This window comes from Lithobates pipiens, unplaced genomic scaffold, assembly GCF_037356315.1.
Source record: "Lithobates pipiens isolate NorthernLeopardFrog02 unplaced genomic scaffold, aLitPip1_a1.2 Scaffold_8, whole genome shotgun sequence".
Classification (NCBI taxonomy): Eukaryota; Metazoa; Chordata; class Amphibia; order Anura; family Ranidae; genus Lithobates; species Lithobates pipiens.
Window position 1 is genome coordinate 262,968,648 of NW_027507903.1, and position 26,310 is coordinate 262,994,957.

The following is a 26,310-nucleotide window of genomic DNA, read 5'->3' on the forward strand; positions in this document are numbered from 1 at the left end:
AAATACCTGGGTTATATCGTGGGTAGAGGGGTAGTGAAACCTCAGGTCAACAAGATGGAGGCTATACAGAATTGGCCCCGCCCCCTCACAAAAAAGCAGGTACGTGCATTCCTGGGCATGGTGGGATACTACAGGAGGTTTGTACCCAACTTTGCCACGTTGGCGGCTCTGTTGACCGATCTGACTAAGGGTCGGAAATCGGTCATGGTGGAGTGGAATGCAGACGCTGAGAAGGCTTTTTTGGAGCTCAAGTCGGCGCTGTGCCAACACCCTGTCCTGGTAGCACCCAATTTTTCAAAAGAGTTTGTTGTCCAGACTGATGCTTCTGATGTAGGATTGGGAGCGGTGTTGTCACAGGTTATTCATGGCGAGGAACACCCGATAGTCTTCCTCAGCAAGAAGTTAACACCAGCGGAGAAAAACTATGCCATAATTGAACGAGAGTGTCTGGCCATTAAGTGGGCTCTGGAATCCCTCAGATATTACCTTTTGGGGAGGAAGTTTAGGTTGATTTCTGACCATGCCCCTTTAACATGGCTGAGACAGGGAAAAGGGACTAATGCCATGGTTCCTGGCACTCCAGGAATTTAAATTTGTAGTGGAGCATAGGCCTGGGAGACTGCATCAAAATGCAGATGCCTTCTGCCGAGTCCATTGTTTGAGCTCCACTGTTGCCTCCACCTCCTTGGCGTTGGGGCACAGGGGGGGGATATGTACAGGACGCCGTGGCTGGGTCCTGAAAGGACGCTATATTTCCCCTCTGTTTGTGTTGTGGTCTCTTTAAGGGAATAAAAATTGATTAACCCACCTGTTAAGGAAGTGTCTTTAAAAAACAAGACAGGAAGTGGTAGATGGGTGTGGAGAAGACATGGTGGATGGTGTTTATTTTGGACTGCAGCAACTGAAGTGGACAGCAGTGTCCTGTTTGGAAGGCTCCTGGCAGGGGAAGCTACCTGCCATCAAGATCAAGCGCTGTTTTGATAAGGACAGCTGTTCTGGACTTTGCAAGTCGGTGAGACTACAAACCTTTTTCCTTTTGTTTTTGGCTGCTGTAAAGCTATTTAAGTTAATAAACCCTTTGTTGTATGAAAAGCCTGTGTCCTGCGATCTACCTGGTCCCCCGAACATTACAATAAATATATATATATATATATATACACACACACAACATAATGTATAATATATATATATATATATATATATATATATATATATATATATATATATATATATAAGCAGAAAAGGGATTGCTGCACAAACAAGGTATAATTCAGGTATTCAGGTGACATTTCAGGCTAAGCATGATATCGCCCCTCCTCATGACCACATACCAGCAATAAAAATTGTAACCAACTTCACATATGAAGGCGTATAGCTCACATCTATCATTAATCAGTTAATTACATTCAGCTGGAATCAATCTACACAAACCACCCCTTGTATCTCTCATACATCATTTTTATATGATTAATGATAGATGTGAGCTATAAGCCTTTATATGTGAAGTTGGTTACAATTTTTATTGCAGGTATGTGGTCATGAGGAAGGGCGATATCATGCTTAGCCTGAAACATCACCTGAATACCTGAATTATACCTGATGTGATGTAAATTTTAGCAATAAATTTACTTTTGTTTGTGCAGCAATCCCTTTTCTGCTTTTTTATATTGAGTCTTTGGGACAGACTCGATTGCTGGCACACCTGTTTCACTGATCTTGTGTGCATCTCACCTACTACTTTTTTACATATATATATATATATATATATATATATATATATATATATATATATATATATATATATATATATATATATATAGACTGTATATATTATTTTTTGTGGAAACTATTATTGTATGCCATTTTTTTCTTCACAGTTTTGTTATGGTAAAGTGTTTTGTATATATTTAGGCTTTGGTTAGCACTGGATAAAATAAAAAAGCAAATATATATTTAGTTTTTTGGGGGGGGGGGGGGGGGAATTGGTTTAAGTATTGGCCGCTCACATGATTTAAGGTTATGGTGGATCACAAAAGGGTTATTGCAGTTTTTTAAAGCTACAAACAGCTGGGATAGTTTGCTGGGTCTGTAAACTGCAAATCGGTGAGCTGGAAGTGAACCCATGCTCAACCTAAACCAAAAGCTTACACATAAATGAGAGATTCTACAGTCATCCGTTTATTCTACATTGAAGTACCTAAATTCTACCATACCTCCCAGTGTTGAAAGACTCTGCTTTGGCAAATTTTCTGAAGCTGGAATGTGGTCAGCATTGCTTCCAAATTAAATCCATCCATAGATGTAGGATACTGTTTTCTCATCAAGAGATCATCTTCTCCAGTGTCCCCTGTTTCTTCTGCTTGGGTATTAAGATTGTTTATAAGATTGCATACATTTAGCAGAGTAATTTTCCAGTATGGAAGTCTTGCTTTATTCACCTATGATGACACACATAAACACATAATTAAAATACTTTTTGAAATGAAATTTTTTCTCTCTACATTATCATTTTCTATTTATGGGATTTATTTTTGCTTTGTGCAGTGAAAATTATATGCATTACCGTATATGCATTATATGCATTATAATGAACGAGCCATATTGTCTTTATGATCTTTTTACTGCCTGTATAATTATATTTCTACATTTGTTGACACCTTGACACTTATTCCTCATATAACCAGAATGAAGTGTTTACTCTGAGAAATAAATAAATATAGCCCTGTTTATTGAATATGTAAATTCAATTTAGCGTCGACTGTGGCATCTTATTGTCACTGCATATGACAGATCTAAAAACCTACAGCCATTTTACATCCCAGACCTGTTAATTAGAGCTCCACCACTTAATATAGCTCAGTGAATCAACAATGTATGCAAGAAAGTTCACTAACAAGAAAAATGCATATGTTTAGACTGTAGTTATAGGAAAGGGTATATTAGAAAGTTAATATATAGATATTATTGTCACGGATATGCATGCCCAAAGCGACTAGCTAACCAAGATGTAGTTCCATGATTTGGGGATATGAGGGAATCAGGGGGAACTTATATTGAGCAAGTAAGAATGGCTGTGATACGCCTTCACAGCACGCACTACCTCTGGCCACCACTAGAGAGAGACACCACGCCAATTCAACTGGCTGATCACACACAGGCAGATACGAATCTTACATACAATCTGATGCACTCTAAGGGTTGGGGAGCAGTCTGGCAATTATCCCACATTTCTAGGGTTCTTCCAGCTATCCTACAAGCTAGAATCCCAGTGTTAATCACTCTTCCCACAGACCACACACCCACACACTAGACACACAACAACCTATAACCTGCCACTACCCAATAGTTTGTCCACAGACTGGTCTGCTGGGCCACCAAACACACACACACACAGATCTCTGCATATTTACCAACGGCATGAAATCTGCCAACATGCAGTGCACTTGCCTTTGGCCAATTAACCCTGGGGGGAATGTTCCTGTCTCAGCCCCCAGAATTTTTCCTGTTCTGAAATTACCAGAGTCTAATTGACCCAGAATAAAGCTGAACGCTGTATCGGGGATAGGATTTCCAACACCAGTGCACTGGTCTGATTGCGACAGTACCAATCAATGCCTGCTGCAATCAGGTGCCATATAACGGTTTTGTGTGTTTCTCTAAGAGTCTGCACATGCAACAAATACAGATTTCCATGTACTTGTAGCCCAACATGTACAATCAAAAGCAATTATTTTCATCTCTCTGCCACTAATATTTTAGCTTTCATGAGAGATAAAATAGATTCTTTGGATCTGTTGATACCAATCAAAGCTTGCAGACCTTCTGGGGCCTTTTCCTGCCCCCATGCTGATACTTGTAGCCACACCGGCTAGGACTTTTGAGGCTTCAGGAAGCTGGCAATTCTTGTTTACTCGGATGAGAGACTTTTATTGGCATCTAATTGTCATCTCTATTCTAGAAGATGGTCCTGTCCTTAATATGTGTATGACTGATTACTAAAAACGATATCTTTAATAGCCCAGAATTAAACTACATATATGATTACACTGCTTCTACAGATCACATCACATCTCGCTAAGGCAAAAGTATCCTACTCTTACATTTATGTTACAATTATTATATCTTATCCCTTTTGAAGAAAATAAATGGGCTCCATTCACTAAAGCAGATTGCATGAAGTATTTAGGTGCCCGGACACAATTTCCTTAAACATTGCATGAGATCCTGAAACTGTCAGTTCACTATGTCGTTTTGTGGTATTTAAAGCAAAACGCTGAATACACTTGGTAAATACGGCATGAAGAGGAGTTAAGTTCAATTCACAGAAGGAAATTAATTATTAAATGCATGCAGTAATTAAATAGTGGTATTTAATGTAAAAATATAATTTTGAGCCAATTTTGAGTAGTCTCTATGACAGACCGCCTGACATCATGCCTGGGTTCATCCACCAAACATTGCTTCCTCGCTGCTGGAACCCAGGAACAAGGTATTATAACTGTGAATTGCACCCAAGAACTAGATGACACTAGCTTAGGTACAAATAGGAACTCTTTTTTATCATAAATTCACACAGAATTTATACCACACAAAATCAGATAAGAGCTTGATCACATTATCCTAAACAATGCAAACTTTAAACAGTAATATCATCAGTACATTTAACAGTACATCTAATGAACAACTAGCAGCTAACTGTAACCTACGGTAATTAAACAGTGATCTAATTAACAGTAAGCAAATCAACAGCCAGGCACCCTGAACAGCTTTAATTAGTCAGGGAGCCCATCCCAGACAGTCTGGCAACAGTACCCCAGTATTCAAGAAGACCCAGGACTGTCCAAATCTCATTAACCAGCTTTCTTTTCACATCCATCTTCTCACTGAGTTTCAAGTTGGCAGAGACCATCATGACTTCCTTGGCTGTTAAATGTGGTAATAACATGTCATCTTGCATTATATAATATGACATCTTCCTGAATGCTCATAGCTCCCTCAAATGCGAGGGCCCATAGCCAGTAGGCAAGAGGATACCCTGCAGTCCCCTCCAAAAGCCCCTGTTCCGGTTGGATCTGTCACAGTCTTTGCCTTTTTCAACCAGTTCTCTTAACAGTAAAGCATGGAAAACTAAATATGGAAACATGGAAATCATTGGGTTTGATTTACTAGAAGTATAACTAAAGGAAAACTTTTTTTTTCCAGTTTTTGGATTAGAACACCTGGCAGGTTTTTATTGCTGTCTGTGCTGCCTTTAAGGAGATTTATCCCCTCTATTTGTCCTGTTTACCATTATCATTTTGTCCTTTTTACCATTATCATTTTAAGTGAAAGTAAACGAAAATCCCAAATGTTGAGTTTTCCTCAAAAAAGTCATAGAGGGGACTTCTTCCAATGGTATCACAGATGGCAAGAAAAAAAAACTGGCAGAGGTTTTAAACCTCCCTTAGTCTATCCAAAATGAAAAAAACTGTTTTGCCAATAGTTCTACTTTAAGGGGGTTGTACCTACAGGTGTGCCTATAATAAAACATACCTATAGGTACTGTAAATATCTCCTAAACTAAAAGGGTAAAGGTAAAGCTTTACTTTACAAAGAATTTCCAATCAGATGCAAAGAAAAAAAAAAATATTAAAATATACGAAGGGTCTTCAAAATGTTTCAGCACATTTTGACTTCATTGGAAACGATGAGGGCGGGAGTAGTAGTATTTGGTCCTGTCTGAGAGTATCATGTGACTAGTCTGTCTGACAAGCTGGCTGACCTTGCAGTTTAGTATAAAGCCTCATACACAAGTCCGGACTTTGTACAAACTTTTCCGTGGACTTTTGTACAAAGGGCGTGGTCCACAAGTTTGTATTGCATACACACGGTCTGACTTTTTGACAACAAACACGAACGTAGTGACGTCACAACGTACTGACGCCACTTCAAAAGAGGACGTTCAATGACTCCAGCGCCACCTTTGGTCAACTTCTGTATTGTAGTCTGTTCTTTTGCATTGGTTCTGAGCATGCGTGTTTGTACCTTGTACAAAAGTCTGATGCTTTTGCGTACACACGGTCGGACTTTGCTCCATCTGACTTTTGTTGCCAGAAAGTTTGTCCGTTCGCACAGCCAACAAAAGTCAGATGAAAACAGAAAAAGTTTGTCCGATGGAGCGTACACACAGTCGGATGTTGCTCCAAAACAGCTAATTTGCATGTTTGTTGTCAAAAAGTCAGACCGTGTGTACGGGCCTTAAGAGTTGTCTTGCTACGGTGAAGATAGCTATGAAAATTATAAAAAAAAAAAAGTGCGGAAACATTTTGAAGAACCCTCATAGTTATTTTCTCCTGTCATTTCGACAGATTTTTAGAGAAATTTTTTGTGAATATACAAGTATATGCATCATTTGCTACAAAAAAAACTCCCAATCACTCCAAACATAATACAATATGCATGCATATCACAATGGTTTAATCCATTGTTAGAATAGATGTCATATGTAGTGGGGATGCTTTACTTTTTCACAATTATTTTTCACAATATCTTCCCACTGACAAGTTCCCACTGATAACATTGATATTTTTAGCTACTGTGTCTATAAAGGCCCATACACACGATCAGACTTTTTGACAACAAACATGCAAATTAGCTGTTTTGGAGCAACATCCGACTGTGTGTATGCTCCATCGGACAAACTTTTTTGGTTTTCATCTGACTTTTGTTGGCTGTGCGAACGGACAAACTTTCTGGCAACAAAAGTCAGATGGAGCAAAGTCTGATCGTGTGTACAGAAAACCATAGGACTTTTGTACAAAGTGCAAACAGGCATGCTCAGAACCAATGCAAAAGATCAGACAACAATACAGAAGTTGACCAAAGGTGGCGGTAAAGAGCAGAAAAACCACATGATTTGGTGAAAGTTGGCTGAAAAAGTCCTGCTGTGTGTATGCAATACAAGTTCAGGGCCGACGCCCTTTGTACAAAAATCCAAGGGAAAGTTTGTACAAAGTCCTATCGTGTGTATGAGGCTTTAGGGAGCATTCTTCCCACTGACCATCACACTAATGTATCATGAGTTGTAGCTATAGTAATTTTTAGTAGGGGTTTTCTAAAACTGGAAACATATTTCAAGGGTTCTTCTGTGTTGAAAAGGCTTAGAAAGGCTGCTTGAAAGTGTATTTAAAGGAAAAACTTTCTCTTTTATTTTGGGTAGAGTGATGGAGGATTAGAACCCCTGCCAGTTTGTATGGCTGTACTTCTTCTGTGGCTCACAGGAGTGTAGTTCTTTTTGCACTCCTATAACCCATTTTTAGCATAAAGCAGGCTGAAGTCCGAACTCTGTTGACATCACAGCGTCGGGCCAGGCTTGTGCGTTATCGTGACCATAGAGTCGGGATCCACCCAGATCCATGGATAGGCACGCGGCCCAGCTTCTCAGCAAGCCACTAAGAGCCTGAGTAGGCTGCTCTGCCCCCTCCAGTGAGCGCGGGGGGGGGGGGCACATCAGAGAGCAGCTCTCTGCTCAGGAAGCTGTGTGAACCGAGCAATTGGCAGAGTTTTATCGCTCGGTTCTCATTGTAGAGGCACCAGGGGACAGATGCAGTATCGGACCGATGCTGCATCCACCTAGGTAAGTTTGAGTTCAAAAAAGAAAAAAAGAATGCATGTAGGCAAAAAAAACTTGTGCTTTTACAACCACTTTAACTGGAGCAAAGCTGATCAGCTGGAGAATTGTATTTTCTATGCTGTTTAGAAAAAAAAAATGATAAAAACTGATTTGTTGCTGTTTAGATTGGCACCGGTTGAGATAGAAGTTGTCTCAGAAACCTTTCATTGATTTTCCTTAACGTGAACTTACTTTGCAAACAGTACTTTATTCAGCCTAGGTTCACACTTGTGCGATATGGGAACCAGCACGATTACAGGACCAGTTCCCGCATCGCATCTCTCCTGCAGGCAGTTCACAATGCCCCCTGCAAACCGCTTCGGGTGTCATTACATTGTTAATGACACCCCCAGATCGGTTCACAGATCACAGTGCAAACTGTGAACTCACTCAGGAATCGGATCGCATAGGTGAGAATACCCATGCAATCCGATTTCAGTGTGGGGGAAAAAAGTCCATGCACCTTTTTGTGCAAATTCAATGCAAGTTTAGCCATACAACTGAATGGCTGAACTAGCATTGCACAGACATCGCATGTAATCGCCCCCGCAGTGCGCAGTGAAAACACAAGCGATGTGAACCTAGGCTCAATCTTCTTTGAAATACATGCACTAGGTTTCTGTTGAAGCACCGAGACATTAAAAACAAACTAACACAGTTTATTTTGAATCCTGCATAATGCTGCTGGCCTCCTAGCATGGCAGATAAACATTTGCTTTTGTGCACTTTGTGCAAGGTCACTGAATTTAGTGTATCAGTATCACACTTTAACAAATTAGTGTAAGCACATGTACCTTAAAACCATTTAACAGACCTTAACCGCATGCCGACCAGCCGCCACAGTTGTACTGTGGCAGCATGGCTCGGCTGCGCGAATCGCCGTTATGTTACGTCAGTAACATAAACGGCCAATAGGGGGGCGTGTGCGCCTCCACTCGCTCCCTGAGCTGATGCGAGTGCCCGGTGGTCTCAATTGCCGCTGGGCTCCCGCAATCACTCGGGGCACATGGAGAACCGGGAGCTGCGTGTGTAAACACACAGTTTCCGGTTCTCTGAGCAGTGAACTGACAGATCGTCTGTCCATACGGAGTATGGACATCGTTCTGTTAGTTTCCTTGCTCAGTCCCAATCCCCCTTCAGTTAGAACACTCTCTAGGATACATATTAACCCCTTCCCTGACCCCGAGTGTTAACCTCTTCACTGCCAGAGACATTTTTACAGTAATCAATGCAATTTTAATCGCACTGATCGCTGTATTAATGCCAATGGTCCCAAAAATGTGTCAAAATTGTCCGTCGTGTCCGCCTTAATGTCGCGGTCACGATAAAAATCGATGATCGCTGCCATTACTCGTAAAAAAAAATATTAATAAAAATGCCATAAATCTATCCCCTATTTTGTAGACGCTATAACTTTTGCGCAAACCAATCAATAAACGCTTATTGCGTTTTTTTTTACCAAAAATATGTAGAAGAATACATATCGGCCTAAACTGAGGGAAAAAAAATGTTTTTATACATATTTTTGGGGGATATTTATTATAGCAAAAACGTAAAAATAATGCGTTTTTTTTTTTCAAAATTGGCACTCTTTTTTTGTTTATAGCGCAAAAAATTAAAACCACAGAGATGTTCAAATACCACCAAAAGAAAGCTCTATTTGTGGGAAAAAAAGGACGTCAATTTTGTTTTTGGAGCCACGCCGCACGACCGCACAATTGTCAGTTAAAGCGACGCTGTGCCGAATCGCAAAAAGTGGTCGGGTCTTTGGCCAGCCAAATAGTCTGGGGCTTAAGTGGTTAAAGGCTAAGTTCACATTTTTCAGAAAATAGCCTATGCAGGCAAGGGTCCCCAGTAGCTATTAAAAAAAAAAAAAAAAAGTGTATGGCTTTGTAAAATGTTAATGTAATTTTTTTTTTTTACATACCTGTACACCATTAAAAAAAAAAAAATCCTGGTTAGCATTTCCCATGTCCTGATTTAAGTCTTGTAGTGCTAGGAGTAAGCATCCAATGGTTTTCATGTCCTAGCAATAAGGACATAGCAGGATTTGGAGAATGGTAATGCCTGGTACACACTACAAGTCATTCTTCGTTAAACCCAGCGGGATTGGAGCTGCTGTACTAACCATCCAATGTTAGTACAGCGATTTCCCCAGCTGAGCTGTTGTGTTCTGACGGGGGGGGGGGGTGCCCCCCCTCCAGAACACTCCAATCAGCTCTCTCTGCCATTGGCTGAGAGCACTGATTAGGAGTCGGTCAACTGCTGGTTTTCCAGCATGCTCGTCTGACAGAAGGAAGCCAAAAGACCAACATTCACATGGGCCAAATGTCAACCATTATCTTTTTAACCGGCCGATGTCTCCCGACATTCGGCCCATGTGGGCTTGACTGGGAGTTTTTCAGCCAGGCTTCTGGGAGGGGAGGGCAAATAACCTACAGGTATGACAATAAAATCAATGAACATTTTATAAAGCTGTGCAGTTTGGACTATATAGGCACTTTTTTGAAAAATTCAACTTCTCCTTTAGGCTGGGTTCACACTGCTGCGGGGGGAGATCCGGATGTGATTCGCACAGCAAATCACATCCGATCTCTGTAGCACTGCGAGTTCAGCCATACAGATAGTATGGCTGAACTCGCAGCTGTCCCGCAGCAAACTCGCACAGGACCCTTTTTTGGGTCCGCAACGGAATCGGATCGCATGGGGGTTCACACCATGCGATCCGATTCCTGTGCGAGTCGGCAGATCGCACTGCGATATGCCGACGGATCTGGGGGTGTCATTAACATAACATTGACACCCCCAGCCGTCCGCATAGGGCAGTGTGAACTGCCGGCGGGAGGTATGCGATGCGGGAAAACGCCGCGGATTCGCGGCGTTCCCGCATCGCAATAGTGTGAACCTAGCCTAAACAATACAGTTTATTTTTTCTCAACCTGCAGTCGACCTCTTATAGTTAAATAAGACTCTAGTAAAAAGATCTCTGCACCAGGTAGCCCCATAAATATATTTGAAGCCAGTAAATACAGTAGGTAATTCCAATATCATATACACTGGAAGTAAGCAAACGATGTGGTGATTGTATTTTTTTTTTATCCTGCCAGTCAGTATTCCACATGCTGCCTGAGGCTAGGTTCACACCTGTGCTTGTGAATGCTGCTGCAGGACCACACCTGTTCCCGCAGTTGCAACCATTCATACAGAGATGTGTGCAGATGCCCAGGAGATGCGTGGAGAATCCTAATGGCACCCCTACACACTGGAAAATCCAGCGTGGCCTCCAGCACTAGGAACCACACTGCATATTTTCAAAAATGGAGCAGGGACCCCTTTTCCATGCATTTTTAGGAGGCACAAGAGCCCATTCAAATGAGGCTGTGCCGTGCACACACAGCCGCACACGTGTGAACCTAGCCTTAATTTGACAACTCTCATCCAACATACTTTATTCAAGAAGTAGTGTTGCCCTCCCTCTCCATTTTCTCCATAACATTAAGGGGAAGGAGTATGTAGACCTCAGAGATCACTGTAATAATGTAACTGACACCAGTCTGCACGGGTAGAGAGCACAGAATGTGATCAGTTTAAAAGATTTCTGGCATGATCAACATTGTTTTTTTCTGGACTTAATGAACAGATACAACAAAACTCTCAATTTAACAGACCAAAGGTGACCAAGGAAAGAGAAGTTTATTGTTGGGGTTTATATACACATTAACATACAATCTGACTCATGTAGAAATAAGAACCTTACTTGAACTCCTCCTCAATCTGCTCACCTATGATTCAAACATAATTAACGTTTTTTGGTTTTGTGTCACTGACCTTTTAGCTAGCTAATGGTAGCTAATTTCCCCAAACTCACTTCTGACTTTTCCTTTACTGCCACATTCCTTTCCAGGATTTTTTTTTTTTTTCTGGTGGATCTATAATTCTCTTATAAGACTTAAGATAACACTGCATTTATTACCTTTAAGAAACATAAGCAACCTAGAGAGAACCCTCAGCATGAGAGATACAGATATATTCACATCAAACACTTCCATGCCTGACTTTACTCCTATGCCCCTTGTCCCCTTTTCCCCTTATTTAACAGATGTGCTCATCTTCCTCTAGGGATAAGGGTATTATCTCTGTTCTAAATCATAATTGAACTCTTCTCCATCTTTTAGAAAAAAAAAAAATATGATATGGTCAAAAAGGAAATGTGGAAGCAATGGGATGATATGCTCCTTAATTTTTATATAACTGTAAGTGATCCTTAACATTACGGGAAACATCAAATGATATACTAGATGGTACTTGACCCCTCAAAGAGTGCACACTATTTGTACAGTCCCCAACACTTGCTTCCCAGATTGTTCATCAGCAAATTCCTATGAACATACAGTATTTTTTTGGGAGTTGCAGAGTATGTTGTCCCTTATTTCAAGATACCACATTCCTAAAATAAAATCTGATAGCTCAACAATATCTATGGCTCTACTATTTGTCCCTATCTCAGACATACCCTACCATATCTTAGCAGAATACAGTTTGATGCTTTTTTTTGTCAAAGCTTAATTGAACAAGCCGAAGTTAGAAGATGATTGGTTAAAATGCACATGTGCACCAGATTTTCATGTTGTAAAGCGATGCGCAAACTGTTGACGCTATATAAAACCTGTATAATAATAATAATTTTTCACTCTCCAATTTTAGTAAATCAACCCCAATGTTTCTATATGTAACAATACCATTCGGGCTTAGGTTTACTTTTATGCCATTTTGTTTAAACATTTTCTTCACTCTAAAATGCGTATTGGTTATTATACAATGTATGTTTCACATGCTTGACTTTCTTTTAGATATCTATGTATTTTGGGGATACATTATTATTTTCCTTTTTAGCCAAACAGTGAGCACTTAGATCCTTTCCTATCTCACCCTATTTATATCCTGGGGAAATCGAGTGGAGTTCCTGGCTCTTTATGGATGATATACCCCCCTTTTGGGACCTGTGCATTTGACCATCTGTTAGCTCAGTGTTCTATTACTAGAGGTGAGCGAAGGTGGTGGAGGGTCTATTACCAGGGCTTTTTTTCAGCGGGAACATGGGGAAAGGCAGTTCCGGCACCTCCAGCATCAAATGTATATACTGGCAAGGGGTGCTGGAAGGTCTATTGTTGCTGGCTGCTGGGGTATCTATTGTCACAGGTGGGGATCTGTTTTTGTGTAGTGGATCTATTGTTGCTGGGTAAGTCTACTGTTGCGTGTGGGGGGGGGTCTTATCTTGCTGGGGGGTCAATTGTTGCTGGGTAGGATCTACTGTTGAGTGAGGGGTCCATAGTTGCTGGCTGCTGGAGGGTCTATTGTTTCTGGGGTGGTATTTTGTTGTTGGGGGTGTCCATTGTTGCTGGGGGAAAGTAATTTATTGTGCAGGGAATCTGTTGTTGCTGGGGTCCTTTGTTTCTGGGGTGGGGTCTATTGTTTCTGAGGAGGGGTCTATTGTTGCTGGGGTGGGGTCTATTGTTGCTGTTGGGTCCTTTGTTTCTGGGGTGGAGTGTATTGTTGCTGGGGGGTCCTTTTTTTCTGGGGTGGAGTCTATTGTTTCCAAAATACTTGGTTCTGTATTCACTGAAAGGTGTTGTACTGGGAGGTAGGTAGGTGGTGGAACCAAGGGATGGTGCTCAGAGATGGGTAGGGGGGGCAGAGATGAAGGGTAACTCTGAAGGGTGGAGTTCCTGTACCTATTTCCTGAGAAAAAAAGCCCTGTCTATCACCATTGTTTCCTGATTTGTGCCTGCCACGTGGACGTCTCTTGGTGCTTACTGGGACCCTTAGCCCTCTTAATTTTTTCTGTTTTGGACTTTTATTAAACTGTTTTAAGACTTTACTATTTTTTATGCGCTGCACTTTGTTTTTGTAATGTTATTGGGATTACAGTGTATGTGATGATCTTTTGCGCTAGCTACGTTAGTTGTTTTTATTTACTTTTTGCGCTGATTGGTGTACCTATCTTCATTTGCTAATAAAAATAGCTTGCATATGAAAATAATTCTTAGAATGATTTAGATCTTAAAACATACATGTCTTAAAGTTGAATTCTGGGTTAAGCATATTGAAAAGCAGGTAAAAAAAAAAAAAACTAATATTTTTAAGGCACCATAAACATATGTATACAGCAAAGCACAATTAAAAGTACACAACATTTATTGAACAAGAAAATGTATTTTATATAGTTGGACATATAAATAACCATATCTGTAAGGTAATGATTAGGTACCACATCCAAAACTTATTTGAAAAAAACGTAATAGAACTTTTTAGGCACCATAAACAGAAGTATACAGCAACACTTGGGTAAATACAAGATGCATGTGTATTCTTTCTTAAATCTTGGTGTTTTTGTGTATTTCTTCTAGATCTGTAGAGTAATCCGGTGTGAAATATTGCTTATGTGCAGAAGCTTCCTCTAATGAAGACAGGTTACTTCTGTTCTCTCTCCTTGTGAAGGGTGAGTGACCTTGTCTTTGCCTTTCTCCTGTAGTTCTCCATAGACAGCCTGTAATATGTGGACATGCTGGGCCTCACCCAGGGCCGCTGATAAGGGAGGACTACCAGCCCTCCCATACAGGGCCGGATTTGCCCCCTCAGTAGAAGGGTTATAGGTATAAAGGACTCCCAAATTCTGTCCACCAATAAGCTAATCCCCCCGCTGTGCAGCTATTTAGAAAACAAACTTCTCCGGGCCCCCTGTGTTCAGAGGTTCAGAGGGAGCCCGGGTGCTAGTAAGCAAACTATTCTTCTGTTTCGGATTTAGACAGTGTACAGGACGCCAAGGTTGGGTCCTGGACGGGTACTATGTGGCGCCTATATTCGGGATGTGGTCCCTTTAAGGGAATCATGGTAGGCCTTAGGGGGTCACCCAAAAATGGGTGATGGATTCCGGGTATAGTTTTCGGGAGAAGACTGATTCGCGATCCTCTCTATATTTTTAAGAGAGATAGTTGGGACCCGGAATTTGGGAGGCTCTAAAGTGACATTTGGGTGGGAAAGAGCCCCCCTCCCTGACCACAGGGATTTGGCCCACAGGGGGTTAACGGCCTCCAGGAAGACAGACAGCCCATAAGACAGGAAGTGAACAGAGAGGTGGTGGTGAGGAGAAGAAGGAGATGAACACCTGTCTGAGGAGCAGTCTGGCTGTGTTGTTATATTTGCTGTTTGCTGTTTTGGAGGCTGCAAAAATATCTCTGCAAGGACTCTTTTTGGTGAAGACCTTTTTACAGAACTGTAGGTGCTTTTCTATTTGTATCATTTTGTGCTAAAGACAAGAGGACTTTCATTTACGTTTTTTATGCTGGAGAAAAGCTTTATTTTTAATTTATTCATAAATAAATATATTTTGGTTTCACCTGACAACGGTTTATGCACTTAATCCCGTGGAGCTAGTATCCCCAAACTTCACAACAGATTAATCCACCACCGCGCACTACATAGTTGAAGCCCAGCCTCTTCAATATGAATATACTGCGGCCGGTCGGTAGTGCTGCGGCGGATTAATCAGCTTAAACTCAGAGGGAAGAAAAAATAGTCCTCTTACTGTCCCCTGGCTCCCATTGAACATAGGGGGGCTGGGGAATTTTGTTTTCTAAATAGCTGCACAGCAGAGGATTAGCTTATTGGTGGACAGGATTTGGGAGTCCCCACTCACTCTAGCCCCCCCCCCCCTCAGTTTCCTCCAGGCCTAGTTGCCCAGCTACTTGCCTGGTAGTGCTCAGGAGGAAGGGAGAGGAACAGATGTATTAGCGGTGCTCAGCTGGTCCCAGGCTCCCAGTGGATCTTTTTTTAGTGGGTGTTTGACAGGTGTCAAGGAAGCATTATATTGCCTCCCCCGTGATTTCTAAAAGTAGCCAGGGCCCCACCCACAGCTCTGCTCTCTGTACAGGTTATGTACAGCCCAGAGAGAATGTCACCACTACCTTTACAAGGTAATACAAGGTTTGCAAAGGCATTTGGTGGAGTTATAGCCTTTTTGGCTATTGAAAGTTTTTGTGTCTTGAGTTCAGCTAACTGTGTGCTTCAACTGTGTAGTGCACGGCGGTGGATTAATCTGCCTAAACCCGAAAAGAGAAGAAATAGTTTGCTTACTAGCACCCGGGCTCCCACTGAACACAGAAGGGCCCGGAGAAGTTTGTTTTGTAAATAGCTGCACAGCAGGGGATTAGCTTATTGGTGGACAGAATTTGGGAGTCCCGTTCTATCTCCGTCCCCCCTGCTGAGGTGGCAGATCCGGGCCCTGTACGGGAGGGCAGGTAGTCCTCCCTTATCAGTGGCCCTGGGTGAGGCCCAGCATGTCCATCTACTACAGGCTGTCTATGGAGAACTACAGGAGGAGGGCAAAGACAAGGTCACTCACCCTTGAGAGAGAACAGAAGTAACTTGTCTTCATTAGAGAAAGCTTCTGCACATAAGCAATATTTCACACTGGATTACTCTACAGGTCTAGAAGAAATACACAAAGAACACCAAGATTTAAGAAAGCTGAAGTTATGTTTGTAAAAAAAAAAAATGTTTATTTTGGGGATAAAGATCATAAAGGAAGTGTTTTATGCAAGGTTCCCCCCACCTCCTGAGCCTGCCATATTCAATTAACTAGCACGCTAGGTTGGATAAAGCCTGTATCCCTTTCCATGGCTTATTACAGATAATATACTTTGCTGCCAAGGGGATCCAGATATATCGCAGGAATACATGTAATGTTCTATTGAAATTCTAATAATATATTACCATATGCTGTTTACATTATAATTTTAAAAAGATATAACTATACTTTGGAAGATAATAAATGACACAATTGATCTGTGTGATGGAGATGTCTGTGGAATATGTCTTCTCAGCAAAGCTCAAATGAGCCGTGATGAAAAGAAAAAGTTCACGATACTTTATGCAACAAAATATGTGTTATTTTTCTGACTTCCCTATAATATAACTCTCATCACCATGATTTGCATTTTGTAGTGGCATGGTAGCCTCCCACAGCTGCCTTAAAAAAAAGCAAGTCTCTTGTTCTGTTCCTATTTATGTGGAAGTAAGTGACTCAGAATAAAAAAAAATACACTTACAGACAGTAGAGATGAGCCTTGACTTTAAATTCAACACCTGGTAATACTACAGGCAAAGTATAAGATTTAGAAAGTGATGTATTGGCTTGTTTTTTTTTAAATCATACATACCTAGGTGGATGCAGCATTGATGCAATGCTACATCTGTCCCCTGTCATCTCCAAGGGCGAGAATTGAGTGATCAGACACCACTGATTGCTCAGTTCTCCCTGTCGCTCTGAGCAGAGAGCTGTAGAGGGGGTAAAAGCAGCTGGCTCAGGCTCAGGCTCGCTGAGAGGCTGAGTCAGGTGGCGGTCAAGGCTCCTGGGTGGATCCCAACTATATGACCACATTCTTTCCCGAGTAGAATGAACTGCACTCCTGTGAGCCACAGGAGAACTACAGCCAAACAAGCTTTGGCTGTGCTTCTCCTTTAACGCATATGTGTCTATTAAAAACAGAACTTCCTGGTTACCATGTGTTGAGCTGTGATTGGACACAGCTGATCACGTGGCAAAGAGCCTATGCCATAGTGTTCTAGTGTGTAGATACGAGTAAACTCTATGAATACCAACAATATAATGTGGTGATTGCATGGTCTGCAGCATTATGCAAACCTGAAAGTATTGAATGCATATACACAATATCTGGCTTGGAAATTAGAGGAAAGTAACGTGTGAGGATAGAAGTATGTCAGCTAACTCTGCTAATCTATATGTTAAAGTGATTGTTAAGCCACTACTATAAAATCCTCCCATTCTCTTTGTAACATTCCCATATGTGTCACTGTGTCTGTGTTATAAAAAACATATGCCAATCTGTACCTATAATAGAGCGCCTCCCGGCGCTCACGTGACTCCTCAGCTTTCTCGTCTGCCCAGCTGACAGTTCCAGGGACGGGGCCAAGCACTCCTGAAGACATTAGCCGGGAAGGGGGTAAGAGAGGAGAGAGAGAGCTGAGTGAGTCACGCTGGGAACTGTTCTGATATAGGTACAGATTGGCAGCTTTTTTATATAACAAAGGCACAGGGACACATATTGTTATGTTACAGAGGGGATGGGAGGATTTTATATTAATTATGATATCACCAGGAGGGGAGAGTGTGGGCATTAACATGAGCAGACAAGCAGGTAGGGAGGGGGGAGAGAGGACAGAGGAGCACAGTAGAGCTGCGTATGACAGAGGCACTTAAACTGAACACAGTGTCAGGGCTCAGCAGCCTTGATAAACCATGGTCAGTTTACAGGCAGCAGGGTATAGCCAAGCAGGATCAGCCAGGTATTTCAGGTGATAAAGGGGATCAAATTAAACAGCATAAGCACTAGACATGTGCACACTGAAATATTTTGTTTTGGAATTTCATTTTTGTCCGAAAAATACATTTATTTAGTTACTCCCGAAATTCATTTTTATTTATTTCGTTTTTGTTAAAAATTGCATTCGTCCAAAAATCCTAATTAATTAAGGTCGAATCCATCATTGAATGCTTACGGTGTCTGTCTAATGTTCAAAGAAGATTCAACGGAGCAGCTAAACTGTATGACTCCATATAGTTTAGCTGCCCTGTCAAATCTTCTTAGAACTTTCGACACACACCATAAGCCCAAGATTTGACTTTTGTATGTTTTTCGCTGCTTTGTCGAATCTTTGTCGTTCATGTTGAATTTATATAATTCAAACAGAAAATGGACTGGTGATAGTGATCACTGATCAGGCAGGTAACAAGACAGGGTATATAGAATCTATATAGAATCGCAATCTATATTATAGAATCTATAATAATAAATCCCCCCCACAACACGGGTAGCCTCTGAGGCTATCACAACACTAGCAACACTAGTATCCCTATCAAGTTCACAACACTAACACAATAGCAGCAGATTATTATAAAAAAGTTAAGTTGAACTGTAGCTTGCTTTACTATTGTTCTGCTGCTCTGCTAATGCTTAATTGCTAAATAATTTAGGTTCTCTGACAAACGGACCAGCTAAGATTGATTGTCTTCTGAAATGATTTAGTGTGTGTGTCTCTGCTAGCAATCGTAAGTGACAGCAAGTTGGCTGTACGTGTGTACTTAGTTCTAGCTATTTTACTGTTCCTCCTCTTTGGTTACAATCAGCCAATAACATTCATCATCATCATTGTTTGTATTTTACTCCCCCCACCCAATTCCAGCAGTGATCTTTTCTCTCTATGTCGAATCTTTTCTCTCTATGTAGAAAAATCCTGGACTAATAGAGGTAAGGTTAGGCACATTCGACCACAGTTTTGATAGACACAGATTGTTATTGTCAGCGTCATGTCAAATCTCCTATCTATATTGAACTGTTGTCACAACAAAAGCGAAAATAAAGCATTTGTTTATGTCGGATCTTTTGTTTTTCGGATTCTGCACTTTCGTTATTGTTTGTTAAAACGATAACAAAAATACCTGAAATTTGGATGAAAATGCATTCGGACGAAAATGAATGCACATGTCTACTGACTTCTCTGTATCAGTTCTCCTCTTTTCTTTTTCCTCCTTTTTTATTGTTGGTAACTCAGATGGCCCAGGAGAATCAAGAGTATATGCCACAGTGTAGATGTATTTAAGTGTGTGTTAGAGGATAGATCCATTCATGTACCTAATGTATTTTTTTATGTATCTATGTGTACCTTGAAAATGTTTTGTATTTTTATGACTGATTTGCAAATTGTTTTGCAAAGTATGTAAGTTATTATTAAATGTGTAAAACAACATGTCCACTTTACCCCTTCTTAGTGTATCCTTACTGTGGACGAGTGTGGGGTGTAGCAAGATGGCGGTGATGCAACGTCACTTCCGTAGCAAACTGCGATGGGTAGCCGTGTTTACTCGACTCGGTTCACAGTCACACCCAGTCCCTGTGTTATGTCCATCATAGGGTGGGACTGAGCGTGACTGTGAGCGGAGCCAAGCCGAGTACACTCCGCTATGTATCTCGGCTGGGCCCCCTATTAGGTGGGGCCCATGGGCTTGAGCCCAGTCAAGTCCAATGGTAAATCCGGCCCTGAACACATATGTGTCTTCATATTTTCTTGCTTCAGGCATAGGAGTCTTTACCGTACTCATGTAATGCAGATTCTCAAGATTCAGCTTAGTTTTATAAGGTGTAAAATGAATGGAGTGAGAGTTTAACACATGTCATGTACAGTATCATAAATAACTATCCTACTTTCTTTACTTTGCAAGGCTCTGGCATTGAACCTTCTGATGTTAAAAACAATCCCATGTGTTACTGTGTTATACACCATATCTGCATACCTGTATCTGTATGTACCCTACCTGTTTGACAAGTTTACTGCCAGGGTATGCCCGTTTGGCTATGTACCTTTCTTCTGATTTTTCTTTTCATTTCATAATAAAAATTTACAGTTAAAAAAAAAAAACAATCCCGATCAAATGTGTTTTTTACTCAGTCCAGCCTCAAAATACATTTCACACACAAGGCATGATGTGCATGCCCCTATGCTCACTTATCCCCACCAGAGTCTAGCCAAACTTTATTTATATCAATAATTTCATCCAAAGGTGTGGACTTTTTGACTGTTTCATATATCCAAATAATAATTTTTTTGGAAGGTGAGCCATAGAACCAAACCACTGGCTTAGAAGCTCTTGTCATTATTTTATCTTTCACTGCATTCACAGGCTGTTGATATAGTAGCACTATGTCAGAAAATTCTGTCAATCTTGAAAATTAAGTCTCTAACAAAACCTTCTAAGCTTCCTTAGAAAATAGTCAACTCTTCAAAGTCCATGCCTGTAAGCTGCCAGCTTCCCTCACAATTAGGGATCCTGGTCCCTCTCCCACTTTTCTATAAAGAGATTAGCTACTGTAAACCTAAGCAAAAGAGCATTCCTTTTTTTTACCCAACAAGTTTCACCATATTAAACCATGGCTTCATCAGGAGGACAAAACACACATAAATGTGCTCAAAGTGTGCTCAAAGTGCTTGTGTCCCTCAAAACAGTTTTTTTTTAAATAGGCCAATATCTTTTTGGACCCCTGGTCAAAAAGTTTGGTTTATTTGAAAATTTTATTTGAGGGTACAAACACTTAGAGCACATTTTTTTTACACATTGTTTGATGCTTCCCCATAATGCCAGAGTTAGAAAAAATGTTTTTCCCCACCAACATAAGTGGCCGATTTCATACATACTGTACATATATCTTTGTACTCCATACACACTATCAGATTTTCTGCTGATTTTTGTCTTCAGATTTACCAAAACCATGTAGTGCAAGGGCCTGCCTCACATTGAAACTCCTAAGGTTTGACCTCATATTATATGGTTTTGGTAAATCTGAAGACAAAAATCAGCAGAAAATCTGATAGTATGTATGGGGCTTAAGGCTATAGACAAACATTTTCTTTGACAGTGCTAGTTTTGCAGCATAGACCTTTAATGTTTTACTAAATTTAACATTTAATCTCCCACACACTTCAAAAATATTAACATTAATAATAAAAATACATTTTTAGATAAGTGAATAAAAGAAATTAAATGTAATAATTAGGCTTTCTCTATCTTGTTTTCTTTATTAACTGGCTGGCATTAGGTTGATGTTGTACACTACAATTGTCTACGAATGGTAAAAAGCTAGAACTGAGTTACTATAGACCAGTGAGCCTGGCTTCTGTTGTGTGAAATCTGAAAGTATAATAAAGGTAAGAGATTCAATATGGTATGCATCTCACTGCATCCTAGTTCCCTAGCTTTCTAGTTTACTAGTCATCGGAATAACTCAGTTGTCTATTGAAATAGTTTAATGGAATACCAAGGTTATAGAGGTACAAATTTGCTATCTGTTTCTCCTTTATTATGTTATATTTGAAAATGTTGATCAAGACGCTATACAGTAACTTATCTATGTTAAATGCTGTACATCGTATAGTTTATTTCATTTCATTCTGTTGTAAGAACCCGACTTTTACCAATAAAAATTATTGAAGTTAAAGGTAAGAGATTCTATACAAATGTACGCAGCAGACAATTAATTGACAGTTTTTTAGCAGTTGTGTATCTGACTGTTCTAATTGCCACTAAGATGGTATTTTTAGATTTTGCAAAGGCATTTAATACTGTTCCTCTTGAAAGCTTTGCAGATATGCTGAGGATATAAAGGGATATCAAGTGTACATGGTTAAAGTGATATCCTATGTACATGGGTAAAGACCTGGTTAAAGACAGAAAACAAAGGGTAGTTGTAAAAAAAAAAAAGCATTATTATGTGCTAAAATTGCCAAAGGTATAGCACAAGAAATGATATTTGGGAAAGTTTCTTCATATTTTTTATTAATAAGCCATGGGAAGGAACAAAATGTAATGTTTACATTTTTGCTTCTGACCTAAAAATGTACAGATTTTTAGAAACTCAACAGGGCACTGACACATTTTAAAAGGAACTCAACAAAGCAGAAACATAGGCTGTTACATAACGAATGTAATACTGAGGCAAAAATTATGATTTACATTATTAATGTAAAGCCTTAAGATGTACACTATTTTTTGGCATGTTGTTATATACAAATATATTGTTAAAAGCCGGAGTTTTATTTTTTTTATTTTTTGTGGTTTTGGCAGTTGAGCACATAACATGTGCAAATACCCCAGTTTGCATAGAAAGATTTGTACATAGAGAGAAACACACATTCATTCATACATTGTTGATGATTATCATACTTTGTGGATCAGATGTGAAATTGATGTGAAGTCAATCAAACATGTTCTTTTTACTGAAATAGTCTGTTACCCTACAATCATAAAATATAATAAGGCAGGGTAAGAATGTGGTACTACAAATTCACTATTATATAAGCTAAACAACTTCCTAAAGCCAAGGAGCAACAGTAAAAACTAATACGACTGCAGCATGTACAAAACAATAGATACAATGTACTGCATGATTCAAGTATAGTGATAAATCCCTTATCTCTAACCCAGGGGTCTCAAACTGGCGGCCCTCCAGCTGCTGAAATGACAAGTCCCATCATGCTTTTGCCTGTGGGACTCATGCTTCTAACTGTCAGCCTTGCAATGCCTCATGGGACGTGTAGTTTGGCAACAGCTGGAGGGTCGCCAGTTTGAGACCCCTGCCCTAACCCCTAGGCTACATCCTGAAAATTGGAACATAGTTTTTAAGCACCACATTGTAAAAAAAAAAGAAAAAAAAGGGGGTTGAAGATGGTTCATAGTAACTTATCTGATTCTCTACATATTTCAACTCTTGTGTAGTGCCAATGCTATTTTTCTAACAGTGGTATGTCATGCATAAACATATTTATATATGTCAATAGAAATGTATAATTTAGTGCCCTTCCTCCTCATCCCACTTCTCCTCATCCCACATATTTTACCACCAGTCTACATTAGTTCATATTATTGTATATTTATTGGACTTAAATGTCCTTAACGCTTCTAAAAAAGGTTTAGGAAAAAAAAAAAAGATTTAAAATTATTATGATATTTTTTGTGGGAGTGGTCATGATGTTCATGATAATTGAGTGATTAAAACTTTTTTTTTTTAATAAAAAACATGTTGTACTTACCTGCTCTGTTCAGGGGTTTTGCATAGAGCAGCCCCGATCCTTCTCTTCTCATGTCCCCCGCCAGAGCTCCTGACTCCTCCTTGTCTTAAAGCCACTTCCTATTTTGGCACATTTGTGGGCTTGATCCTGAGCCACGCTGCCTGTGTTCAAAGACACAAACAGTGCGGCTTGGTCCTGCCCTCTGCTCCCTTTTCATGAGATTTGATTGACAGCAACAGGAGCCAATGGCTCCTGCTACTATCAATCTGCCCTGTGAGGAGAGAGAAAGAGCAGAGAGCACCATGTCTCCCAAGCACAGCGCTGGATCGTGAATGTAAATATAAAGAGGTACTGGGGAGAACTGCACACAAAAGGTTTTTTACTTTAATGTATAGAATGCATTAAGATAAAAAACTGTCTACCTTTACAACCATTTTAATGCTACAGCTCCCTTTCTCTGGTATTTTTTTTTAATAAAAGTTTTTTTTTATTTTTGCACAGATAAAATGTAACAAAACATATCATCCAAAATAACAATGGAGTCCTACAATGGAACTGTAAAAAACTGAAATGGAAAACACGATCAGCAGCAAGAGATTATTAAATCACATAAATTCCCATATGGTAGACTGTAACAAAACACATCTTGTGGAAAAAAAAAAGGCACTCTATGCCGGCGATCAATCGGGCCCTGCTCCCCACCAGACACCCCTAAAGGGAACACACTGTGTCCAGTGAGAAGTCTGCGCCTGACCCCCGCCCCCACCCCCGACCTACCCGTTCTAAGGAGGTTTTCCGTAGACAGGGAAATTAATCCACGGCTCCTGGGAATTCATATTCCGTAGATATCTCAAACAACAACATGAGCTTGAAGCCCAAATACCATCGGTTAGAGATATAGCTCCAGATTTAAAACAAAAATTCAGAGTCGTATTATGAGGACTCGTTTGCAACACTATTAATCAAGCAAAAAACGAGTGGATAGGAAAGAGTAGAAAGAAGAAAAGGAAAAGAGATGAAAGAAGGTAGAGAAGATTAAAGCAGGATTGCACTGAGGAAAAAAATATTAAAAGCCAGCAGCTACAAATACTGCAGCTGCTGACTTTTAATAAATGGACACTCACCTGTCCCGGGGTCCAGCGATGCCGAGGCCGATCGATCGCTCGGCTCTCGGCTGCTACCGTTACCATTCTAGGTGAGGGAATCAGGAAGTGAAGCGCTGCGGCTTCACTTCCCGGTTCCCTACTGCGCATGCGCGAGTCACGCAGCACAATAGGAATTGTCCGCGCTGTCTCAGGGACCCGTGTGTGTTCCAGCAGACAGCGCGCAGGGACAAGAGGCATAGACTCCCGTGGGAGTCTATGCCCGGAAGTGGGTGTAAATACCTGTCTTTGACAGGTATCTGCACCCCCCTCCCCCCCCTGAAAGGTGCCAATTGTGACACCGGAAGGGGGGGGTTCCGATCAGCGGAAGTTAAGGTGCCTTTCAAACCGGTGTAAGTCCCCAGAATTAAAGTTACTCCTTGTTGTCAATGCCAGGTATCAGGGAGATTCCAAGATACTGAGCCCAGGGTTCCCATATAGCTTTAATCTGGTAATATTTTTAAGACACATCTGACTCCTGGTCTAATGATGTGAAAGATGTGGTACTAGATAGGAGGAACCATCTTAGAGATTACAAGGGGCAAACATCATTGAAAATGGGTGGTGCTGAAGATAAGCTGCTGCACAACATCAGCAAAGAATCCAGAAGCAGTGCATCGTTAAAAGTGAATATCTATGGCACTTATAATGCCACTCTTGCCTCTAGCTCATTAGGGACAAATACCCGTGGAAGCTTGGGCAGTGGCAGTGGTGTTATGAGGGAATATTACACCTGCAATGTATTTCCCCCATTACCAGGTCACATTCATAATGTAAGCATGTGCAAATAAAGGCTTAAATGTTTTTACTTCAGACTTTAGAAACCCTGTGATGCCTTCACACTGTGCAAAGAGAAAAGTACAATGGACAACAATGGCAATCGCATTCCTCCTTGTGATGACTGAAGCTTCCATTCATAAATCAAAGCTAATCCAATATTGCAATTGTCTATAATACCCAGTCGTCCTCTAGCAAAAAAAAATAAAAGATCTCCATTGCCTGTTACAGCAATAATGAAGATGAAGTTTAAATTACAAGCTAAAACATAATTGCCCATCCAAAATGAATGGCTAACTTCAACAGCACCAGAGACTCTGTATTACTCATTATTTTACTTTTCCATTTGCTTAAAAAACACCATTCATCCATGATGAAATGTCTGAAAGGAGGACATCATTATGCTCCTAATACGTAGTTCTTTTTTGTCATCTTAATATTCACCAAGATGTTAGTGATGCCACTTCTATATCAGCTAATCAATCCAATTCAAACTCATTTTATAACAATAAGTATTCTCATCCCTGAACAGAACAAGCCAAGCTGATAATTTTTTCACCTTGAGCTGCTTGTCTTCCCAAATAGGGGGAAAGGGAAAGTAAAAGCAACTTGGTTAGAAGCAGCAACAAAAGAACCCAAAATCACCTCAAAATAGATCCTAAAACCAAGATCAGTGCATCTAAAAATATGCTGATATTGTCCCGCTAAATAGAACCTAACAATGTTGTCTCTGCCCAATAAGCTAACATTTCTCACAAAGCAATGATTCTTGCCAGATAGGCATGCAAAACTGGCATGTGGAGTAGCAGCTGTGATGAAAACCAAGGGCAGTGTTCTTTACAGAGTGGATCAATGTTCAGAAGAAGTTATAATAAAAGTAGGAACTGGTAAAACTTTGATAAACCTACCAGCCAAGTTATTTTCTTCTTTCTTCTCCTTTATGTCTTTCTTACAAAGCCACTATACATCCTCAACAGTAGGGATGAGCCGAACACCCCCCGCTTCGGTTCGCAGCAGAACATGCAAACAGGCAAAAGATTTATTCTAACACGTGAACACCATTAAAGTCTATGGGACACAAACGGGAAAAATCAAAAGTGC

The 26,310-nt window shown here is 40.5% G+C and overlaps 1 protein-coding gene across 1 annotated transcript in view; it reads right to left on the reverse strand.

Annotated features, from left to right (window-relative positions):
• The window catches only part of NTS (neurotensin), a 50,889-nt gene that overhangs the window by 8,136 nt on the left and 16,443 nt on the right, over positions 1 to 26,310 (reverse strand). The window contains 1 exon segment of the mRNA XM_077471681.1: positions 2,214 to 2,438. Coding sequence (XP_077327807.1) covers positions 2,214 to 2,438 — 225 coding nt within the window.